The 16,914-nt window shown below is 59.1% G+C and overlaps 1 protein-coding gene across 1 annotated transcript; it reads left to right on the forward strand.

Annotated features, from left to right (window-relative positions):
* Nucleotides 1–691: 691 nt before the first annotated feature.
* On the forward strand, nucleotides 692–16,610 carry SLC5A5 (solute carrier family 5 member 5). Its single transcript, XM_050934334.1, has 15 exons — nucleotides 692–2,130; nucleotides 4,945–5,010; nucleotides 5,370–5,421; nucleotides 5,955–6,022; nucleotides 6,416–6,570; nucleotides 7,048–7,188; nucleotides 9,117–9,246; nucleotides 9,902–9,990; nucleotides 10,555–10,667; nucleotides 10,960–11,030; nucleotides 11,886–11,972; nucleotides 12,305–12,510; nucleotides 13,376–13,479; nucleotides 14,363–14,472; nucleotides 15,265–16,610. Exons 1-15 carry the CDS (start codon nucleotides 1,759–1,761, stop codon nucleotides 15,478–15,480), a joined length of 1,980 nt encoding a protein of 659 aa, XP_050790291.1. The 5' UTR covers nucleotides 692–1,758; the 3' UTR covers nucleotides 15,481–16,610.
* Nucleotides 16,611–16,914: the final 304 nt, after the last annotated feature.

Consider the following 16,914-nt stretch of genomic DNA (forward strand, 5'->3'; position numbering starts at 1 on the left):
GCCTCTCTGCGTGCGCTAAGGCATTGCAAGCAGAGCTTGGGCCCCGGGCCTGGGCCCTGGCCCTGCAGGACTGGCGATGCAGGAGCTCCCCCGGGGAGGCAGGCAGCCAGAGTGCCTTTCAAGACATCATCCATCGCTGCTCATGGCCTCCTGGGCTGTGTGCGTGTGTCGCCCAGAGCCCGATGGCATCGTACAGCTGTGCAGAGGGAGTGGGGAGCTCTCTGCTCCCTTCTCCAGTGGCAGTGTATTGCAGCTCAGCTCAGCACAACTGTAAATCACTGCACCAGTGCAAGGTGATGGGGAGTCACTGGATTCTTTTTCCCACACACTTATTCTTCTCTCCCATCCTGCGATCCCTTACCAGGAAGCATCCGACACTTACCTCTCAGAACCAGCCCCAATTCCCCTGGCAGGTCCCTTTGTTAATTACACTCTTTCCAGCACTGGTGAGAAAGCGGTGTCTGTCAATGCATTGCTCATAACCTGCCACCACGCCCTGGGCCCTGGGCTGGAAAATGCCTTTAAAAACTTCCTCCTTATGACTTCCACCTGCTCTTTTAGCCCCAGCACTGAAAGAGTGCCTGGCATTGGAGACACACTCCTTTAGCCAAGCCTGGATGACCTTGGTCTCCCATCAAATAAATCAACACCCCTCTGGGAAACTCTAAGCAACCTCCTTCCTTATCGCAGACCTGCTGGCTAAGTGACTCCTGAAAAACGCTTACAACCCAGAGCTGCCCAGATAGACTGAGAAGCTGCTTCATCCCAAAGGGTCTAGGATCGCCAAGGAGTCTCCTGGGACATCCCAGCTCCTGCTGGCAGCAAACTGTTTTCTTCTGTCCTGCTCTTGTTTTCCTGGCAGTGTAGTGGGGTTGGATTTAGTTATTTATTTATATGCTTATGAAATGTCCTGTAAAACAAGGCTTTTAGGAATCTTATATATATATATATATTTTAGACCCGGGAACATTTTGCTGAGCACAGCACAGGTTTGGAAACTGCTGCCTTTTGATCTTCTCGCCTGTATCAATTTAACAGGTCGCTCTTTTTTTATTTTTGAAGCTGGGTATTTTCTTTCTCAAGCTGTCGCCTTTTGTCTTTCCAGGCACTCGGTGGGAAGTGCTGAGAGTTGTTAGCATTGGTCTGAATAGACAAAACAGGTTGGGTTTAGTTTTTTGATCAGCCTCAACTGAACTTGCTTTAATTTCTAACCACGTGTTTTTAAAATGCTGAAGTTCTCGGCTGTTTCAGTTTGTAAAATATTTTGATTTTTCAGAAAGGATCCAGGCCCGAGGTTTTTGTTTGTTTAAAAAATATTTGTCCCCCGCTGGTGCAGACACTGTGTGTAGAGACTTCTCTGCGTCCTGCATTCAAACCGTGAATTTCGGTTTCTGAAACACTTTGATTTTCATACACAATTTGCTGTTTTTGTTAGTTTAAATCATTATTATTTGTTCCTCTCTCCCACGGTGAAATTCCCGTGGTTAATTGCAGGGTTTTTTACAGCCTTTTGCTGCCTATCTGTGTGTCTCTATCTGCGATTGTCTGTCTGTGGCCCTATCTAGGCACGTTCCAAACTGCCCCTTCTTTGCTAGCGGAGCTCTCAGGTGTCTGTGTTGGACCAGTGAGTTACGGCACAGGGCCCCGTTGCAGGCCTAGCTGCTGCTACCAGTTGATTTGCTTGCGGGGGGAATATTGTGAAACTGAGGTTTGTGCGTGCCTGAGGCCGGGGGCGTTGCTCAGATAGCAGCTGGACCGATGTCCCAGGTGGGCAGCATGGAGGTTTTCATGCCAGAGATGCTAACGTTCAACCTCTGGGACTATGGAGTATTTGGTCTGATGCTCCTGATCTCCACGGGGATCGGGCTTTTCTATGCCCTCTCCAAAGGTGGGCAGAAGACCAGCGACGACTTCTTCACCGGGGGGCGCCAGATGTCGGCCGTGCCTGTGGGGCTCTCGCTCTCTGCCAGTTTCATGTCGGCCATCCAGGTGCTGGGTGTGCCCGCGGAGGCCTACCGCTATGGCATGAAGTTCCTGTGGATGTGCCTGGGGCAGATGCTCAACACCCTGCTGACCGCCTACCTCTTCCTGCCCGTCTTCTACCGCCTGGGGCTGACCAGCACCTACGAGGTAAGAGCGCCTGGCGGGACGCAGGAGAGAGGCCTGGGCAGCCATGTGTCCGGGTAGCTTCGCTGGGGGAGGGTTTGTTCAGGGTCATACTCAGTGCTCGTGAATTTGAGGGGCTGCTAGGGTTGGTGAGGGGCATTTATGGGGCAGTAGGAGCTGGGCAACCTTCCCCTACACAGGAACACAGCTCTGGTGGTGCCCTTCAGTCCCGACCCACAGCCCCCTGCTAGCCCAGCCTTCTGGCTCTGCTGACCACATTCTCCTGGTTGCTGAGTGGGAAAGGTCAGGAATCGCCTGATCTCTGCTGGCCATGCAGAGTCTTATCACTGCAAACACCATGGATAACAGGAGCTGATAAATCCACTGTTCCCAGATCTCAGGGTGCAGGGGGTAGGGGGTGTGGGGGGTCAAAGGGTGCTCCCCGCTGGGATCCCAGTATTTCCCCTCTCCTCTTTCAGCCTGAGAGGCAGGCTTCTCCTGCTCGGGGGTGGATGTGGTTAGAACAGGGGACTAGGACTCTGGTGTCTGCGAGTGCCGAGGGCCTAGCCCCGGAGAGCAGCTGCCTGGATTCCTGGCCCTGCTATTATCCCTGACAAACTCCAGGGCTCCTCACTGGGCTTCCGGGGAGTGCAGCTACCAGAACCTGCAAAGGACCCTCCCCGCCCAACGGGCCTTTGACAGGGAGAGGGCTGAGGTCAGGCGGCGTATGCTCCCTTAAAGGGTTGGGCAAGGAGGCAGGGGCACCGACCGCCTTCCAGAGCTGGGTGGGTGCAGAACGCAACTTCCCCAGAGCCTGGAGCTCTCTGGCTGCCCATCTCTAGCTACGTGACTTGTTCCCCTCGACCTCCGGCTCCAGTCTGGGGGAGCGGATGGGGAGGGTCCCAATCAGAGCCCCAGATCCAAACCATGTCAGCTTTGGGGCATTCGGATCCTTGCACAGGTTCCCTCATCCAGGAAGAACGTGGCACCCTGGTGCCAAACCAGAAAGGGCTCTGGTACTGCACAGCCTGTGGGCAAGTGGGCGCGGCACCAGAGGAGTTGACACCGACGCACAAACTCCCTTGAGGAGTTGGCACCGACGCGCAAACTCAGCCAGAGCTGCCCTAGAGCTAAACCTGAGGTCGGAGAAATGAAAACAACCATGAGTGGCTGGGCCGCTGGGAGCGGCAAAGCATTCAGGGAACCAGCCCAAGCCCCTGAGGCTGACTCTGACCGTTCCTGAGTCTGGGGGGTGCTCGGGGCTGGGACTTCGTCCCACTCCAGTTCTGCGCTGCCTGCCTGGCCACACGCAGCCTGTGCTGTTCTTGGGGGAGCCTCAGAGGGCTTCATCCCTTCACCACCCCCCGACAAGTCTCGAAGGTCGGCGCCAGCATGTGAATGAGCCTCTCTCTTACTCTGGGCTCTCCATGCCCAGTCTGCAGGCACCACAGGCTTTGGGGAGCTGCCTGACCACCCTGGTGGAGGCAGCCCTGGGGGGCTCAGGGGTTGCTCAGTGCTCGGGGTGCTTTATTCTGTGGCTGGTTCCCACTGGCTGAGCATAACAACCAAAGCTTTCCCGTGCCATGCACAGAATCTGTCTGGGAAGCTCAGCCCTTAAAGGCTCAGTCCCCAGAATCACAGGCCCTGCTGGCCAAGTGCCTCTTCTGAAGCCCTAGCATGGGTTCCTGTTGCATGTGCCGGGACGTCTGTTAGCTGCGTCACTGAGTGGTGTTAACAGCGCGTCCCAGGAGAGGGGGCATTAGCGAGCCATGCAGTGACGCACAAGGCAGAAAGCCGGAGCCACCTGCGAGGGGCAGCAGTCTCTGTGGAACCTGAGCTCTGCCAGCTCCTATGCTATTTCTTGAGGGGTGTGGGGTAGGGGTGTTGCTGGAAGGAGGCCTTGTGGCTCAGATGCTGTCTGAGGACTCGAGAGATCTGGGAGTTCCTGGCTCTGCCCCAGACCCCCTTCCTCTCCTGGTGCCTCAGTTTCCCCTCTGTCCAATGAGGCTGATGTCACATCCCTGCCTTGCTGGGAAGCTGTGAGGAAAAATGCATCAAGGGCAGGGTCGGGGGAGCGGGCAGCCCCCTAGTTCTAGTCTTGGGACTGCAGTGCTGCCTGCCCCAGGGCGTCCTCCACGGAACAGCTAAGGAATGTGGATGCCCGATTTACCATGAAAACAAATGGGATCTGGGAGCCTGAATCTCACTCTTTGCCTTAGCCACGGTGCCCAGACTGGCTCTGCTCAGGGACATTCTTTCCCTACTCACGCCCATTTCTGCTTCGAGGCCCATTCGCTGGGTGGCGGTGGAAAGGCAGCTGCTCCCCAGAGCTCCAGGGGCCCCCCTCTATGTCCTCCCCCAGCTGGTGAACCCACAGCTCCCTTGGGCAGCCAAGCCCCAGGCCGCTGAGTCTGTGTACTGGAGCCCCTGAGCGGCCAGTGCTAATCTAATCAGAGGGGTCAGAGCTGTGGTTTGAACTCTGCTCGTCTGACATTGTTACCTTCCAACCCCAGCACTGCTGTAAATCGGGGGAGGGGGGGCTTCTCTGCAAGGAGCAAAGGGGTTTGCAATTCTGCACCCGCGCAAGGTGTTGGGGGCAGGGGGGCTGCACCGACAGGCTGAGACAAACCACCGCAAAGGAAGAAAATGGGCTAGATTGAGTCCCTCGAGGAACCGGACTCCTCCACGACCCTCAGCAGCCTGGAGGCGCCTGTCCTCACGGGCTTGAGGCCCTGAGATGTGTTGGCTTGCTGAGCCCCCTCCCATGGAGGAGATGAGCAAAGAGATCAGCAGCCCCCCTCCTTGTATTTCACCCCCTCCCCCCTTTTTGTCTTGCAGTATCTGGAGCTGAGATTCAGCAGGAAGGTTCGCCTGTGTGGGACCATCCAGTATATCTTTGCCACGGTGCGTAGTCCGGGGCCTGGCTGGGGTGGAGTCGCATGTCTGGGGACGGGGGCTGCACAGGCAGAGCGGGCTCAGTACAGGTCTGAGCTGACACCTCTGCGGGGTCTGAGCTAAAGGAGCTGCTCTGCAGCATGGCCTAGTGGGTAGAGCACAGAGCAGGGAGCCGGAGCCTCACTCTAATGCCATGGAGCAGGTCGTGTCCTGCCAGGTTCCTCTGTCTTGGGGGTGCCCACGTGAACAGCGTGAGAGCTTAGCTGTGCCTCCTCCAGACCCGGTCCCCCGCCCCAGCTCTTGCTGCCAGGGGCTTGGCGGGCTCTGTGCTGACGGTGGGGTTGGGTCGCTGTTTGTTCCGCCTGCAGATGCTGTACACAGGGATCGTCATCTACGCCCCTGCGCTGATCCTCAACCAAGGTACGTCCCAGGCCCCCACGGGCTTCCCCATCTCAGGGTCCCCAGGAGCGACGCCTGGAAAGGGGCCTGGCCGCTGTTCCTTAGTGTTTCTGTTCCCACAGCGCCCAGGCACGGCCCAGCCCCCCATCGCGCCAGGCACTGCCCTGTGGATCCTGCCCCAGCAACTTACAATCGAGGCCCTTCCTCTATTGCCTGTGCTGCAGCTGCAGCGGCTTTTTCCTCCCAGCCCCCCATTCCCGCTGGCCCCACTGACTCCCGTGGAGCTATGGCCGCTGTGCCCCAGCTGCGGCTCTGGCCCCACTGGCTTAGTGGGGCGATGCTGATTTACACCAGCTGGGGAGCCGTCCCGTGAGCACCATCACAGCCCACTGCTACCTGACTGGCTGCAGACTTTGGGCCCAGAGCTGAGCTGGGCCCTGAAGTTACGGGTGGGGGGAAATCGGGAGTTCTGTGCCGGGCCCATCTCACTGTGGGCTGCACGGCTGGGTCAGGGAATGTCTCCCCTTCACTGACTGGCTTCTTCTTTGGTTTAGTGACCGGGCTGGATATCTGGGCGTCTCTTCTCTCCACTGGAGCCATCTGCACCTTCTACACCACCATAGTGAGTACCAGCCCCCCCGCTGCTTGCACGTGTCCTCCAGCTGCTCGACTGCTTCCAGCAGAGATCACCGAGACGAGCGGGGTGGGGCTCACCTGGGGTGTCTGATGCAAAGGCTCCAGCAACGGGGCCTCTCCGGTGCCCTGCGGGTCCCTTCCGCAGTCTGCTGGCAGGTCAAACCAGCGAAGACAGGAGGAGAATATTAGCTCGCTGGACCATGTCCCTACCCTGGCTGGGACAAGCTAACCCTTGGGGCCAGGGCAAATCAGTGTCGCTTCACTGACGTCAGTGGATCTGTGCGGATTTGCTCCAGCCCAGGCTCTGGCCCCTGGGGGCTGTGAAGTCGCTTTGGTACTGGCTGCCCATGGCACTGACCCTCTTCTTCTCCCTCTGCAGGGTGGGATGAAGGCTGTCATCTGGACAGATGTGTTCCAGGTGTTGGTGATGCTCTCTGGATTCATCGCCATCTTGATCCAGGGGACGCTGCTAGTGGGTGGCCCCAGCACCGCCCTGGAGATCGCATTCAACCACTCCAGGATCAACCTGGCCGAGTATGTGCCTTTTCCAGCAGGGGTCTTTCCCGCCAGAAACCCACTAACTCTGGGACACTCCGACCCCTATCTCCAGGTCCCACTCCCCTCCCAGGGCTGGGAAGAGAACCCAGGAGTCCTGGCTCCCAGCCTTATGCTGGCTATAGTGGGGTCTCACTGAGCAGCTGCTGTCTGCCCCAGGGCTTTTCCCAGACAGTTTCCATATTTAGTGGGGCGATTCTCTGGGCTGGCAGTCTGTGTCCCACACGAGATGTTCCCGGACGTTCATTGTACCACGACAGCACCGAAATGCCAGCCCATGACACTGGGATGTCTCAGCGGGAATGGAGTGGGAGGTGGAATTGCCAGGATGGTAGCCTGGGCCCCTCACCTTCCCAACCTCACACACTTGGGAGCTGGGTAAATAGTCTGGGTTGGGAGACTCTCCCCCTGCATGACTGGCTCAGTCTGTATCTCGCCCTCCCGTTCTGCCTGCAGCTTTGACCCAGATCCCAGGAGCCGCTACACCTTCTGGACCTTCACTTTTGGGGGCACCATGGTGTGGCTCTCCATGTACGGCGTGAACCAGGCCCAGGTCCAGCGCTATGTGGCCTGCAAGACGGAGAATGAGGCAAAACTGTGAGTCCCCGCTGCCTAGGGAAGGGAAACTGAGGCAGGGTTTAACTTCCGAGGGGAGCGAGAGCCTGGCTGCTGGGGAACTCAGCACACAGGGATGGAGGAAGGGGGACCCTGTTTGAGTCACCTCATGGCGGCTGTGGCCAGTGCTGGAGGCTGCAGGGTTAGGATCCAGTGTTGCCATGTAAAACTGCATGTACGGAGCAGGTAGGAATAGAACCCTTGCCGCTATCCCCCAATCTGTGCTGTTGCCTCCTGGCTGGCATGGGAAGCCCACGGTGCAGGTGGAAAGAAGGTGCCCTCGTCCCTTCTGATTCGCTGCTGTGCTGGGGCAATTCAGCCGGGGTTTACTGGCTCATGCAGGCTACTATCTGCCCTGACGCTGGTATCTCTAATATCAACAAGGTAGCTGCCACGCAGCCTTATGCACCTTCCCCCTCCTCCTGTGTGAGTCTATAGACACAAGCCATGTTCCGTCAACCACCAATAACCCCCCTGGCCACCTCCAGTGCTCTGATAATGGCCAGGGGAGACTTTAGCTGCCCCACCCGGCTGGCCGTGCCAGCGCTGGGACCAACCCGCACATACTTATCAGTGGCTGAGGTTGTGCCTGTTCCAAGAACCTCGTTTCGTGTAGGGGCAGAAAACCAGCAGAGATTAAAGCTCTTGGCTGCAGCGATATCTTGTGGCAGTGAGTTCCCCAGGCCATTGCAGCAAAGGATGAACTGTGACCATGGGGACTTGCTGGCTTGGGGAGGGGCTTAGTGAGGAGCCCCTTGGGTGATGGGGAAAGGAGGTGAAGGAGAGGCCTTGCATTTCCCCTGCTGCCAGGGCTGAGGTTTGCATGGTGTAGGGCGGGGGTTAGGGGGAAAGGAAGCCTTCCCTGGAGCTTTGTCAGGCTTGGAGTGGGCGGTTGTGGGAGATTGTGGAGAGGAAAGTGTCCGAGCTCACCAGGACTCGTGTGGAAGCCAAGAGGGGATTTGCCCAGCCAGAGGATTGTTTCTGGCTCACGGGTTAGGGTTAGGGTTAGCAGAGAGATGCTGCTCAGGGAGCCAGGCTGGGTGTGGCTCTGCCAGGAAGTGGAACTGGGTTTTGCTGAGTAATTGTGACGCTGCAGCTCTGGTTTGTTCTGCAGACAGTTAGGTCGTGTGTTCCCCAGGTAGCTCTGTCCTATCCCGGGTCTCCCAGGGACCAGACCAGTGGCAGGAAGCCACAGATGAATCCAGAGCCTGGAAGGCTACAAGTAGCTAGTGCAGATCTGGGGGAAGCAGGCACCAGGTGACAGGAGACCATTGTTCTCTGCAAAGCGAGCCCCAGCCCCTGGATTCCTCCCAGTCCCTGCAGCTGGGCCCTGTGTTAGAGAAGATCTCGTGGTGAGCTCCCGGGCTGGGGGCCAAGCCTTCTGGGATCACTCTGCACGGTGTGGGGCAGCCGAGGGGCTCTGCTTGGAGGTTGGGATCCCGCCCTCGAGCTGGGGCATGTTCTGGGAGAGCAAACGGAGCCCTGTGCTGAGGAGGGCGACCTGCTGCGCCCAGGCCCTGACCTACAGACGTGCTGAGCCCCTGGGGCACCCACGGGCTTTGGCTGCCCTTCTGCAGATCAGGCCTGGGGCGTCTCAAAGCAGGCCAGCCCCCCAAAGCACCAGGATCTGTCTGGCAGTGTTGGCTCTAGTGCCTTGGCTGGGTCAGGGCGAGGAGGGCCCTACAACGGAACCTCTGGGAGTTAGGCACCAAGTCCCATTGGAATAGGCACCTCCGTCCCAGCCTGAGGGCTTGGGAAGCTTGCCCTGCCTCTGCCGCAGCGGGGGGGATGAACTGGGGCTGCTGACGCAGCACAACGGTGGGGCTGCCTCGGCCCGGCTTCTGGCTGGACGTCACTGTTTGATGTAGGCTCTGGCCCTGTTGTGATCTCTGCTGCCCGTGTGTTCGCAGTGCTCTGCTGGTCAACCAAGTGGGCCTCTTCTTCATCGTCTCCAGCGCGGTGGGCTGTGGCATTGTGATGTTTGTGCTCTACAGGGACTGCGATCCCCTCCTGGCCGGATACATCTCTGCCCCCGACCAGGTACCCACGGCCCGGCTGGCCTCCGTCCCCGCTGCAGGGGAGCCCTGCTCTAGTGAGCCGAGGGCTGTTTGAGCAGCCGGGGGGAACTGCCCTGTTAATGATCAAGTAGAGGAGATCAAGGCAAGAGGCCAAAATGAGGGAGCTTGACGAGCCGACTGGTGGATCGTTAATTCTTTAGAGGATGTGGGCAGAGCATGGGCCTGGCAAGCAGGACACCTGGGTTCTTTCCCCAATTCTGGGAGGGGACTATTCCCTAGTGGTTGGAGCATGAGACTAGGAATCAGCACACCTGGGTTCTAGTCTTGGCTTGAGCCGGGGTGGGTCCCTTCACCTTTCCGTGCCTCAGTTTCCCTATCTATAAAGCAGGGCTGATGCTTTGCAAAGTGCTCCCAGACCCTGGGATGGAAGGTGCCATACCCGGTGCTCGGTATTATGCTGTTAACCCACTTCTCTGGGGCATCACCTTTTCTGTGTCCTGTTCGATGGGTTTAAGCTGCTTTCCGAGGAGGAGGCAGTGAGTGGGAGGAGTGGGGTCCTGTTCCCCCGCCCCCCACCAGCCCACCTTAGAGGAGGGGGTTTATTGTCACGCCCCTGGGAGCTGCCCCCTCCTCCCTGCCTCTGGCTCCTCTGTAACGTGGCCATCTCCTCCCTGCAGTACATGCCCTACATGGTCCTGGATATCTTTGAGAAGTACCCGGGCGTGCCCGGTCTCTTCCTGGCTTGTGCGTACAGCGGGACCCTCAGGTAAGGGGCAGAGCCCAACTCCCCCAGCAAAGCATCGCAGCAGTGGCTGCAGCCCTGGGCTCCATTTGGGCGCCCACCTATCCCACCGCCGCCCCACTTCCCTTTGTTATTCCACGGCTCGGAGCTGGCTCTGGGGTGGAGCTCGTCAGCTCTTTAAACCCCTCGCAACCGTTGGGACAGGAAGGGAGAAGGAAATTCGCTGGGCCCAGCTGCAGCTAACGAGGCAGTTCCAGATGAAGACTGGGGTCGCTGGCACTGGGGCTGGATAGGACTGTGGGGCTAGTGCCCCATATCCTGTGGCATGGGTGGTCAGCACTGGCTCCCAGGGGGAAGTGCCCTTTACCAAGCCGCCCACCCAGCTCCCTGTGGCACAGCGCCCCCTAGCAGCGTGCTGGGGCATGAGCACCTACCCAGAGGGGAGCGCACCCTCTACATCACCTCCCTGTTGGTCTCCCATCCAAATATCCCCCTGGCCCAACCCCACCTAGCCTGGGAGACGGGAGGATGACAATCCTGTTGGCCCAGCGTGCATGACTCTCCTCTGCTCCCGCCCTCTCTCCCCAGCACCGCGTCCACCAGCATCAACGCCATGGCAGCCGTCACTGTGGAAGACCTGGTCAAGCCCAACATGCCCTCCCTGTCACCGCGGAAACTCACCCTCATCTCCAAGGGACTCTGTAAGTGTGGGGCTGGAGCGGGGCAGGAGGGATTCTTGCATTTGGCTGCATGGCGATGGGGCAGTGGCAACGTTCGGCGTTCAGCTGCCCGGGCCCGCAGCCCAGGGGTGCATCTCACCTTGGCTGCTTAGGGCTCCCTGACTAAAGGAGGGGACACATCAAGGCGACCAGCTCCCCAGCCCCAAGCTGCTCCCTGTCTGTCCGCGCCCCCGATTCCTCAGCCCCCTGCAGGGGGTGGGTCTGATTCGGCTGCTTCCCCAGCCTGAGGCTGTTTTTTTCCTGCATTCTGCAGCGTTAATCTATGGCACCTCGTGCATCACGGTGGCTGCCTTGTCTTCACTGCTGGGAGGCGGTGTGCTGCAGGTAAGCTCCCCTCCCCGCCCGCCGGATGGGGCCGTGCTCTGGAGTTCTGGTTCGATATCCGCAGGCTTTGTCCCTGGGCCCTGTCCAACATCTGCTGCCCTGGGTCCCCCTTTCACATGAGTCGTGGAAGAGCTGTCGAGGTGGCAATAACATAGGGGTCTACCAGCCAAGGGCTCTGTACCCTTCGCCCACCCCCTAGCCCTCTGGTCCTGCTCCACCCCATCTCCCGCGGAGCATCAACCGCTCCAGCCGAAGTCAACGGAGCCTCTGAAAAGCAAGCTCCGGACGTCTCCCACTGGGCTTCCAAAACTAGAAGCTTCCCAAAGCATTTGGGAAAAGTTGGGGGCTGCGTCGGCACCGATGATGCATATATTGGTGCCAGCACCCTGGGATCGTGGCTCACAGGTGCCTCTCAGTGCAGGATCCCACAGCAGCTGTTGGGATGCAGCGACACAGCCTGGAGAAGGATCAAGCTGAAACTCAAGTCCCCTCTTTCAATTGCACGAGGTTTTCAAGGCAGGACAGACCTGTGGCTCCTGGCCAGACCCCCCGATGGGAGCTGGTCAAAGCCCACCTGGCCGTTCCCTCTTTCCTTAACAGAAGATGCAAATTTCCACAAAACCCAATTTTGAGTTTGTGATGTTGGGGGGGGGGGGAAGGGGGGGGAAACCACTTCTGGGTTTCCGTGAAAATGGGAATTCTCTCCCGAAAACTTCCCTTTGTCAAAAACACTATTTTTCATGTAAAAATAAAAGCTGAGATGGGGAAAGTCTTGACTTGCTCTCCTCCCAGGACCCTGAGTGCCAAACCCTGTCCACATCCTGGCTGACCCCCACCCCATCTCCATCTCTCCAGGGTTCCTTCACCGTCATGGGAGTGATTAGCGGCCCTCTGCTTGGAGCCTTCATCCTTGGGATATTCATACCTGCCTGCAACACAGTCGTAAGTCCCTGTCGGGGGACAGGTGGGAACAGAGGCTGCTGCGGTGCATTGGAAGTGGGAAGCTGGTGCTCAGATTGGCTCTGACTCTGCAGCAAAGGGAGTGGGAGATCAGGGGCATCGATGGGCTGTAGGTGAGGTGTGGGCTACCGGCTGCCTTCTTCGACGCCAGCTGCCTGTGCCTGTCTCAGGTTGCTCCCGAGAGACACCGAAGATGCTGGCCCTAGGAGCAGGCACCCGGCTGTGTGCGTGGAGATGCCCGAGAGCCATGGGGTTGGGGGGGGATGTCTATTGCCCAGGCCCTGGCTGAATCCTCATTTCTTTTCTGCTTCTAGGGGGTTTTTGCAGGCTTGGGGGCTGGTTTTGTCCTCTCCTTCTGGGTGGCCATGGGGGGCACTATCTACCCACCCAGTGAGGACACCATGGGCGTGCTGCCCTACTACGGAGACCTGTGCCCGCTCTACAATATTACCGAGGGGATCAACAGCACTATCGTCCTGGGACCTCTGCCTCCTCGGAACGTCTCTGCACCCCTGCAGAGGTGAGGCCAGGAATGAGTGGGCTGGATCCTGTGCTGAATATTCCCAGGGCTGAGGGAACTGCTTGGGTCACAGGCTGTCCAAGGAAAGAGATGAGGGCCAGGCTGTGGGTCTGGACTCTCCCAGATCCTGGAGGTGCGCCAAGCTGAGGGTTCGGTTCAGACCCGTTGTCCGCTAGGGTTCGAATGGTGGTGGCGGTAGGTGGTCACTGGGTGGTGCTGCTAGTCTCACGGGTCCTTTCCTGAGCTTGCGAGCTGACGCCAGCCAGCAGCCGGTCCAGTGTGGCTGTTAGTTTCACAATGGAGCTTCTGTGAGGGGAGCTGTTGCAAACATCAGGGGAACTTGCTGCCTGTCTGAATCTCTCTCCGACGGGAGTTGGGTCTGGGGACAGAGGTGCTCCCTGAAGCAGGGCAGTGGTGCATGGGCAGAGAGCTCTGGCAGAGGGGCTTGGCTGCGTGCCATCTGTAATGGCTTTGCTCCAGGACTGAGGTATCAGATAAATAAACCAACGAAATATGCAAGACTGATTTCTCCTCCTGCAAAGCCCCGACCTCATCAGATGGGCACCTCTGTCACAGTATTTGTATTTCGCACTGATAGCATGGTCGGACCTGCAGACCTCCAGCATGTCGGGCGCAGTGCGAGGCTCAGCCCTGTCCCGAAGACGTTCCCTTCTACGAGCCCAGAGGCACAGGGGGCTGAGGAAAGGCAGGGCAAACGATATCACTGGGGTTGAACAATTCTCAGCTGTGATGACCCCAGGAATAGAACCTCCCTTGACTAGCCTAGATGTATTGGGTCATGGTTTTCTTTAGCCGATCGCGATGTCCTTTTCTCTGCTTTACTATGATGTCCCTTCCTTCGCAGGCCGGCCATTGCCGATGACTTTTACGCCATGTCCTACCTCTACTATGGGGCTTTGGGGACGCTGTCCGCCGTGGTGGTGGGGGTGCTGATAAGTTACCTGACAGGTAATGCCAGCTGCGAGGTGCCAGCCCAGCCAGTGGGCAGGGGTGCCATATGTTGGGTTGCTCCCTGGCATCCCATGGAGCTTGAGACTGGGTGGAGGGCAGGAGAGAGAGAGGCAGATTTGGATGATCTAGTGAGAATGTGGCGCTGGTGCAAAGGGCCAGATGAGCCTCCAGAGTGGGTGAAGCCCACAGCTCAGGGTCAGCAAAGGGGCAGGCTTCCCCCACGGGCTGCCCCAGCCGGGACCTCTCACGGTAACCGTATAATCCAGTGGCTGTGGCCAATTCAACCATTGGCCTCTCTGCCAAGCCTCCCAGCGAGTGATAATACCACGGACACGTGTCCATGGGGAGCTGGGCTGAGCCCCCCTCCTCAATTCGTGTCCCGTAGCCCACCAGCCAGCACTCAGACAGCAGCAGCTTGGTCACCGGCTAGGAAGGATGGGATCTGTGTCCCGTCACCGCCACGCCTGGACCCAGCCCCCGTGCATGGAGAGGGTCAAACGAGCTTCTCCTGGAGATTACCAGAGTGTGGACGCCCCAGGACAGCGAACTGACTGCAGACCTCTGCTGGGGGAGGGAGGATGCTCTTGAGATTAAACTTTGGGAGAGGGCGTCAGGACTCCTGGGTTTCCTTCAACTCTGTCATGGACCCAGCGTGTGACCTTGGGCAAGCCTGGGGTCTCTGTGCCTCAGTTTCCCCATCCGTGACATGGGGAGAATGCTCCCTGGAGGTGATTCAGCGTCTGCCAGGGCTGGAGGGCATCAGAGGTGGGCGAAGGACTGGCACAGCCACTGCTCTGCCCTGTTCTATGGTGTTTTGTTTAACCAGAGTTGTCATTAGACAGGGACTTTGCCAATCTGGTTTTTCATTGATTTTTGGTAGGTCCTACCAAGAGGAGCCAGATGCCCCGGGGAGTGCTCTGGTGGGACATTATTAAGGAGACATCTTTGCCAGAGGGCAGGAAAAAACCCTTTGAGGACAGTCTGACCAAGGTAACGGAGTCAGGGTGGGGCCTGGTGCTCGGGGCAGGGCAGGAAGGTTCTTTGTCCCTGTTCTCTGAGAAGTTTCCACCAGCCCAGTTTGCAACCTGGTGGCTGCCTGCCAGGGGCGGCTCTAGATGTTTCTCCATCTCAAGCACGGCATCATGCCGCAGGGGGCACTCTGCCGGTCGCCAGTCCCATGGCTCCGGTGGACCTTCCGCAGGCGTGCCTGCAGAGGGTCCGCTGGTCCCGCGGCTCCATCAGGAGGTCCACCGGAGCCATGGGACCAGTGCACCCTCCGCAGGCATGCCGCCAAAGGCTGCCTGCCTACTGCCCTCCCGGCGACCGGCAGAGCGCCCCCTGCAGCATGCCGCCTCAAGGACACGCTCGGTGTGCTGGTGCCTGGAGCCGCCCCTGCTGCCTGGGCATCTCTGGGCAAAACCGCAGTTCAGTGCAAAGCAGGGAGCCAGCACATCCTTGGCTAGACAACGGAGCTGGGCGTCCCCAGCAGGGACCCTCTGCCTGTCCTGCAGGGACTCTGCCTGGGTGTCCCCGGGGCTCACTTCATGGGAGGCAGCTTTCGCATGGTCTACCTGGCTTGGGGGGCTGAGAGCGGGGTTGCCTCCCTCCCCACTGAGTGTGTCGCTCGTGGCACGGCTGGTTCCCTGGCAGGGCTGGCGATGCTGCAGCGGCTGGCTGGGCAGGAGGCTCACACTGGACACATAAGGGCTGCGGGGGGGGAGGGTTTCCAGTGTCAGCCCCCACATCATTCCCACCTCCTTCATCTCCACTCTCCCCCCGCAGGACTCGGAGGACTCCCTCACTCTGCAGAAGAAGCCGTTCAGCTCCTCCACGCTCCTGCTGGCAGGGCTCACGGGCAGCGAGGAGGCCGACTGGGCGCTGCTGGCGAAGCAGGCGGAGGCGGCCGCCCCCTCGCAGTGCGACTCCAAGGAGTTCCTCTGGCTCTGCCGCCCTGTCGACACCGGCTGCTGCCACCTGCTGCGAGAGACCAATGTCTAGGGCCGGGCAGCGCCATGGGCTGGGCCGACACCGCTGAGCTCTGGCCCAAAGGGGAGGCTGCGCTGGACTCACCCCAGAGCCAGCAGGGGGTGAGGGGAACGAATCCAGCCCCCACCTCAGTGAGGGAACAAAGGACAGAGCAGCCCTGGGCTGGCCAACCCCTCCACATTCCCCCACCAGGACATTCGCGGGGGTGGGGGGAGTATTCTCAGCACAACCAGGTGAACAGTTACAGCACCCCCTGCCCTGCACCGTCCCCCTCCAGGGGTGCCCAGGGCTCTGGCTGGCCGGGCAGAGGCTGACACTGCAAAGCGGCAGCATGATGTTGCCTGGATGCTGCAGGCGCCAGCCCGGCAAACGCCAAGTGGGTGGGGAAGGCAGTAGCTGCATGGAGGGGCCAAGCTGCAGCAAGTGCTTAGCCCCGTGGCCGTGACAGAGCAGGACCTTGTCTAGAGCTGCCCAGCCCCTCCTGGCTGCTAACATAGTGACAGATGGAGCCCTAGGATTTAGGTTGGTGGTTTCTGGGGAAACTGAGGCAGGGAGCAGGCAAGGGGCTTGGCAAGTTGGAGAAAGGGCCATAGAAAGAACCCTGGAGTCCTCTGCTGAGCACCAGAGCAGCACTCACCGTGTAAAGGGCACCGGGGGGGAGAGACCCGCACCACCTGCTCCTCCCTTCTGAATCCCTGTCCCAGGCTGCCACCCGGCACTAAGTACCACATCAGCTCATTTTAACCGGCGTGGGGCAGGGTTAGGCTGAGCTCAGGGGGACAGATGGGGTTGGGTCAGCTCTGCCCTGGCCTCTCAGGTCAGCAATTAGGCTGCATCCCCAGCAGCAGTAAACAGCAGCTGATTTCCAGCTGGGGCTGCGGGACAAGCTCTCTCCTTGAGCAGGCTCAGGCAGCGCCAGTGGGGCCCGACCTGGGGTTTTTAGGGAGTGTTTGGAGTTGAGTGACTCGCTCCAGGCTCCCTCTGGCAGCATATCAGCCTGGCTTCAAGGCTCCTGCTTCTTGCATAACTCCTCCGGCCCGAAGCACTTTATCGACCCATCACAGTCTGGACCTGCTCAGGAAATATCTTATCAGCCCATGCGCTATCTTATCAGGGGCACACAAGCATGTGTTGACTGCAAACACCTTACTCCAATAAAGACTGTGAAGGAAATAATTTGTGTGTGTGTGTGTGTGTGTGTGTGTGTGTGTGTACATACACGGGGGGAGGTGGGGAGTGGGGTAATGCTGATTCTAGCCAGAGTGCGGCCAAGGGAATCCCTACTGGGAAGGGCTTGTGGCTGAACAGACTGGATCCTGAGGGCTGCTCCTAGGTGCTAGGAGATCTCAGGGATCAGGCCCCAACAGCCAGCAGGGTCCCTTTGCACCAGGCTCTGCCCCGACACAGGGAGAGACAGCTGCTGCCACAAGGCGCTTATAAGCAAGA

The sequence above is a fragment of the Gopherus flavomarginatus genome, chromosome 24 (genome assembly GCF_025201925.1).
Source record: "Gopherus flavomarginatus isolate rGopFla2 chromosome 24, rGopFla2.mat.asm, whole genome shotgun sequence".
Classification (NCBI taxonomy): Eukaryota; Metazoa; Chordata; order Testudines; family Testudinidae; genus Gopherus; species Gopherus flavomarginatus.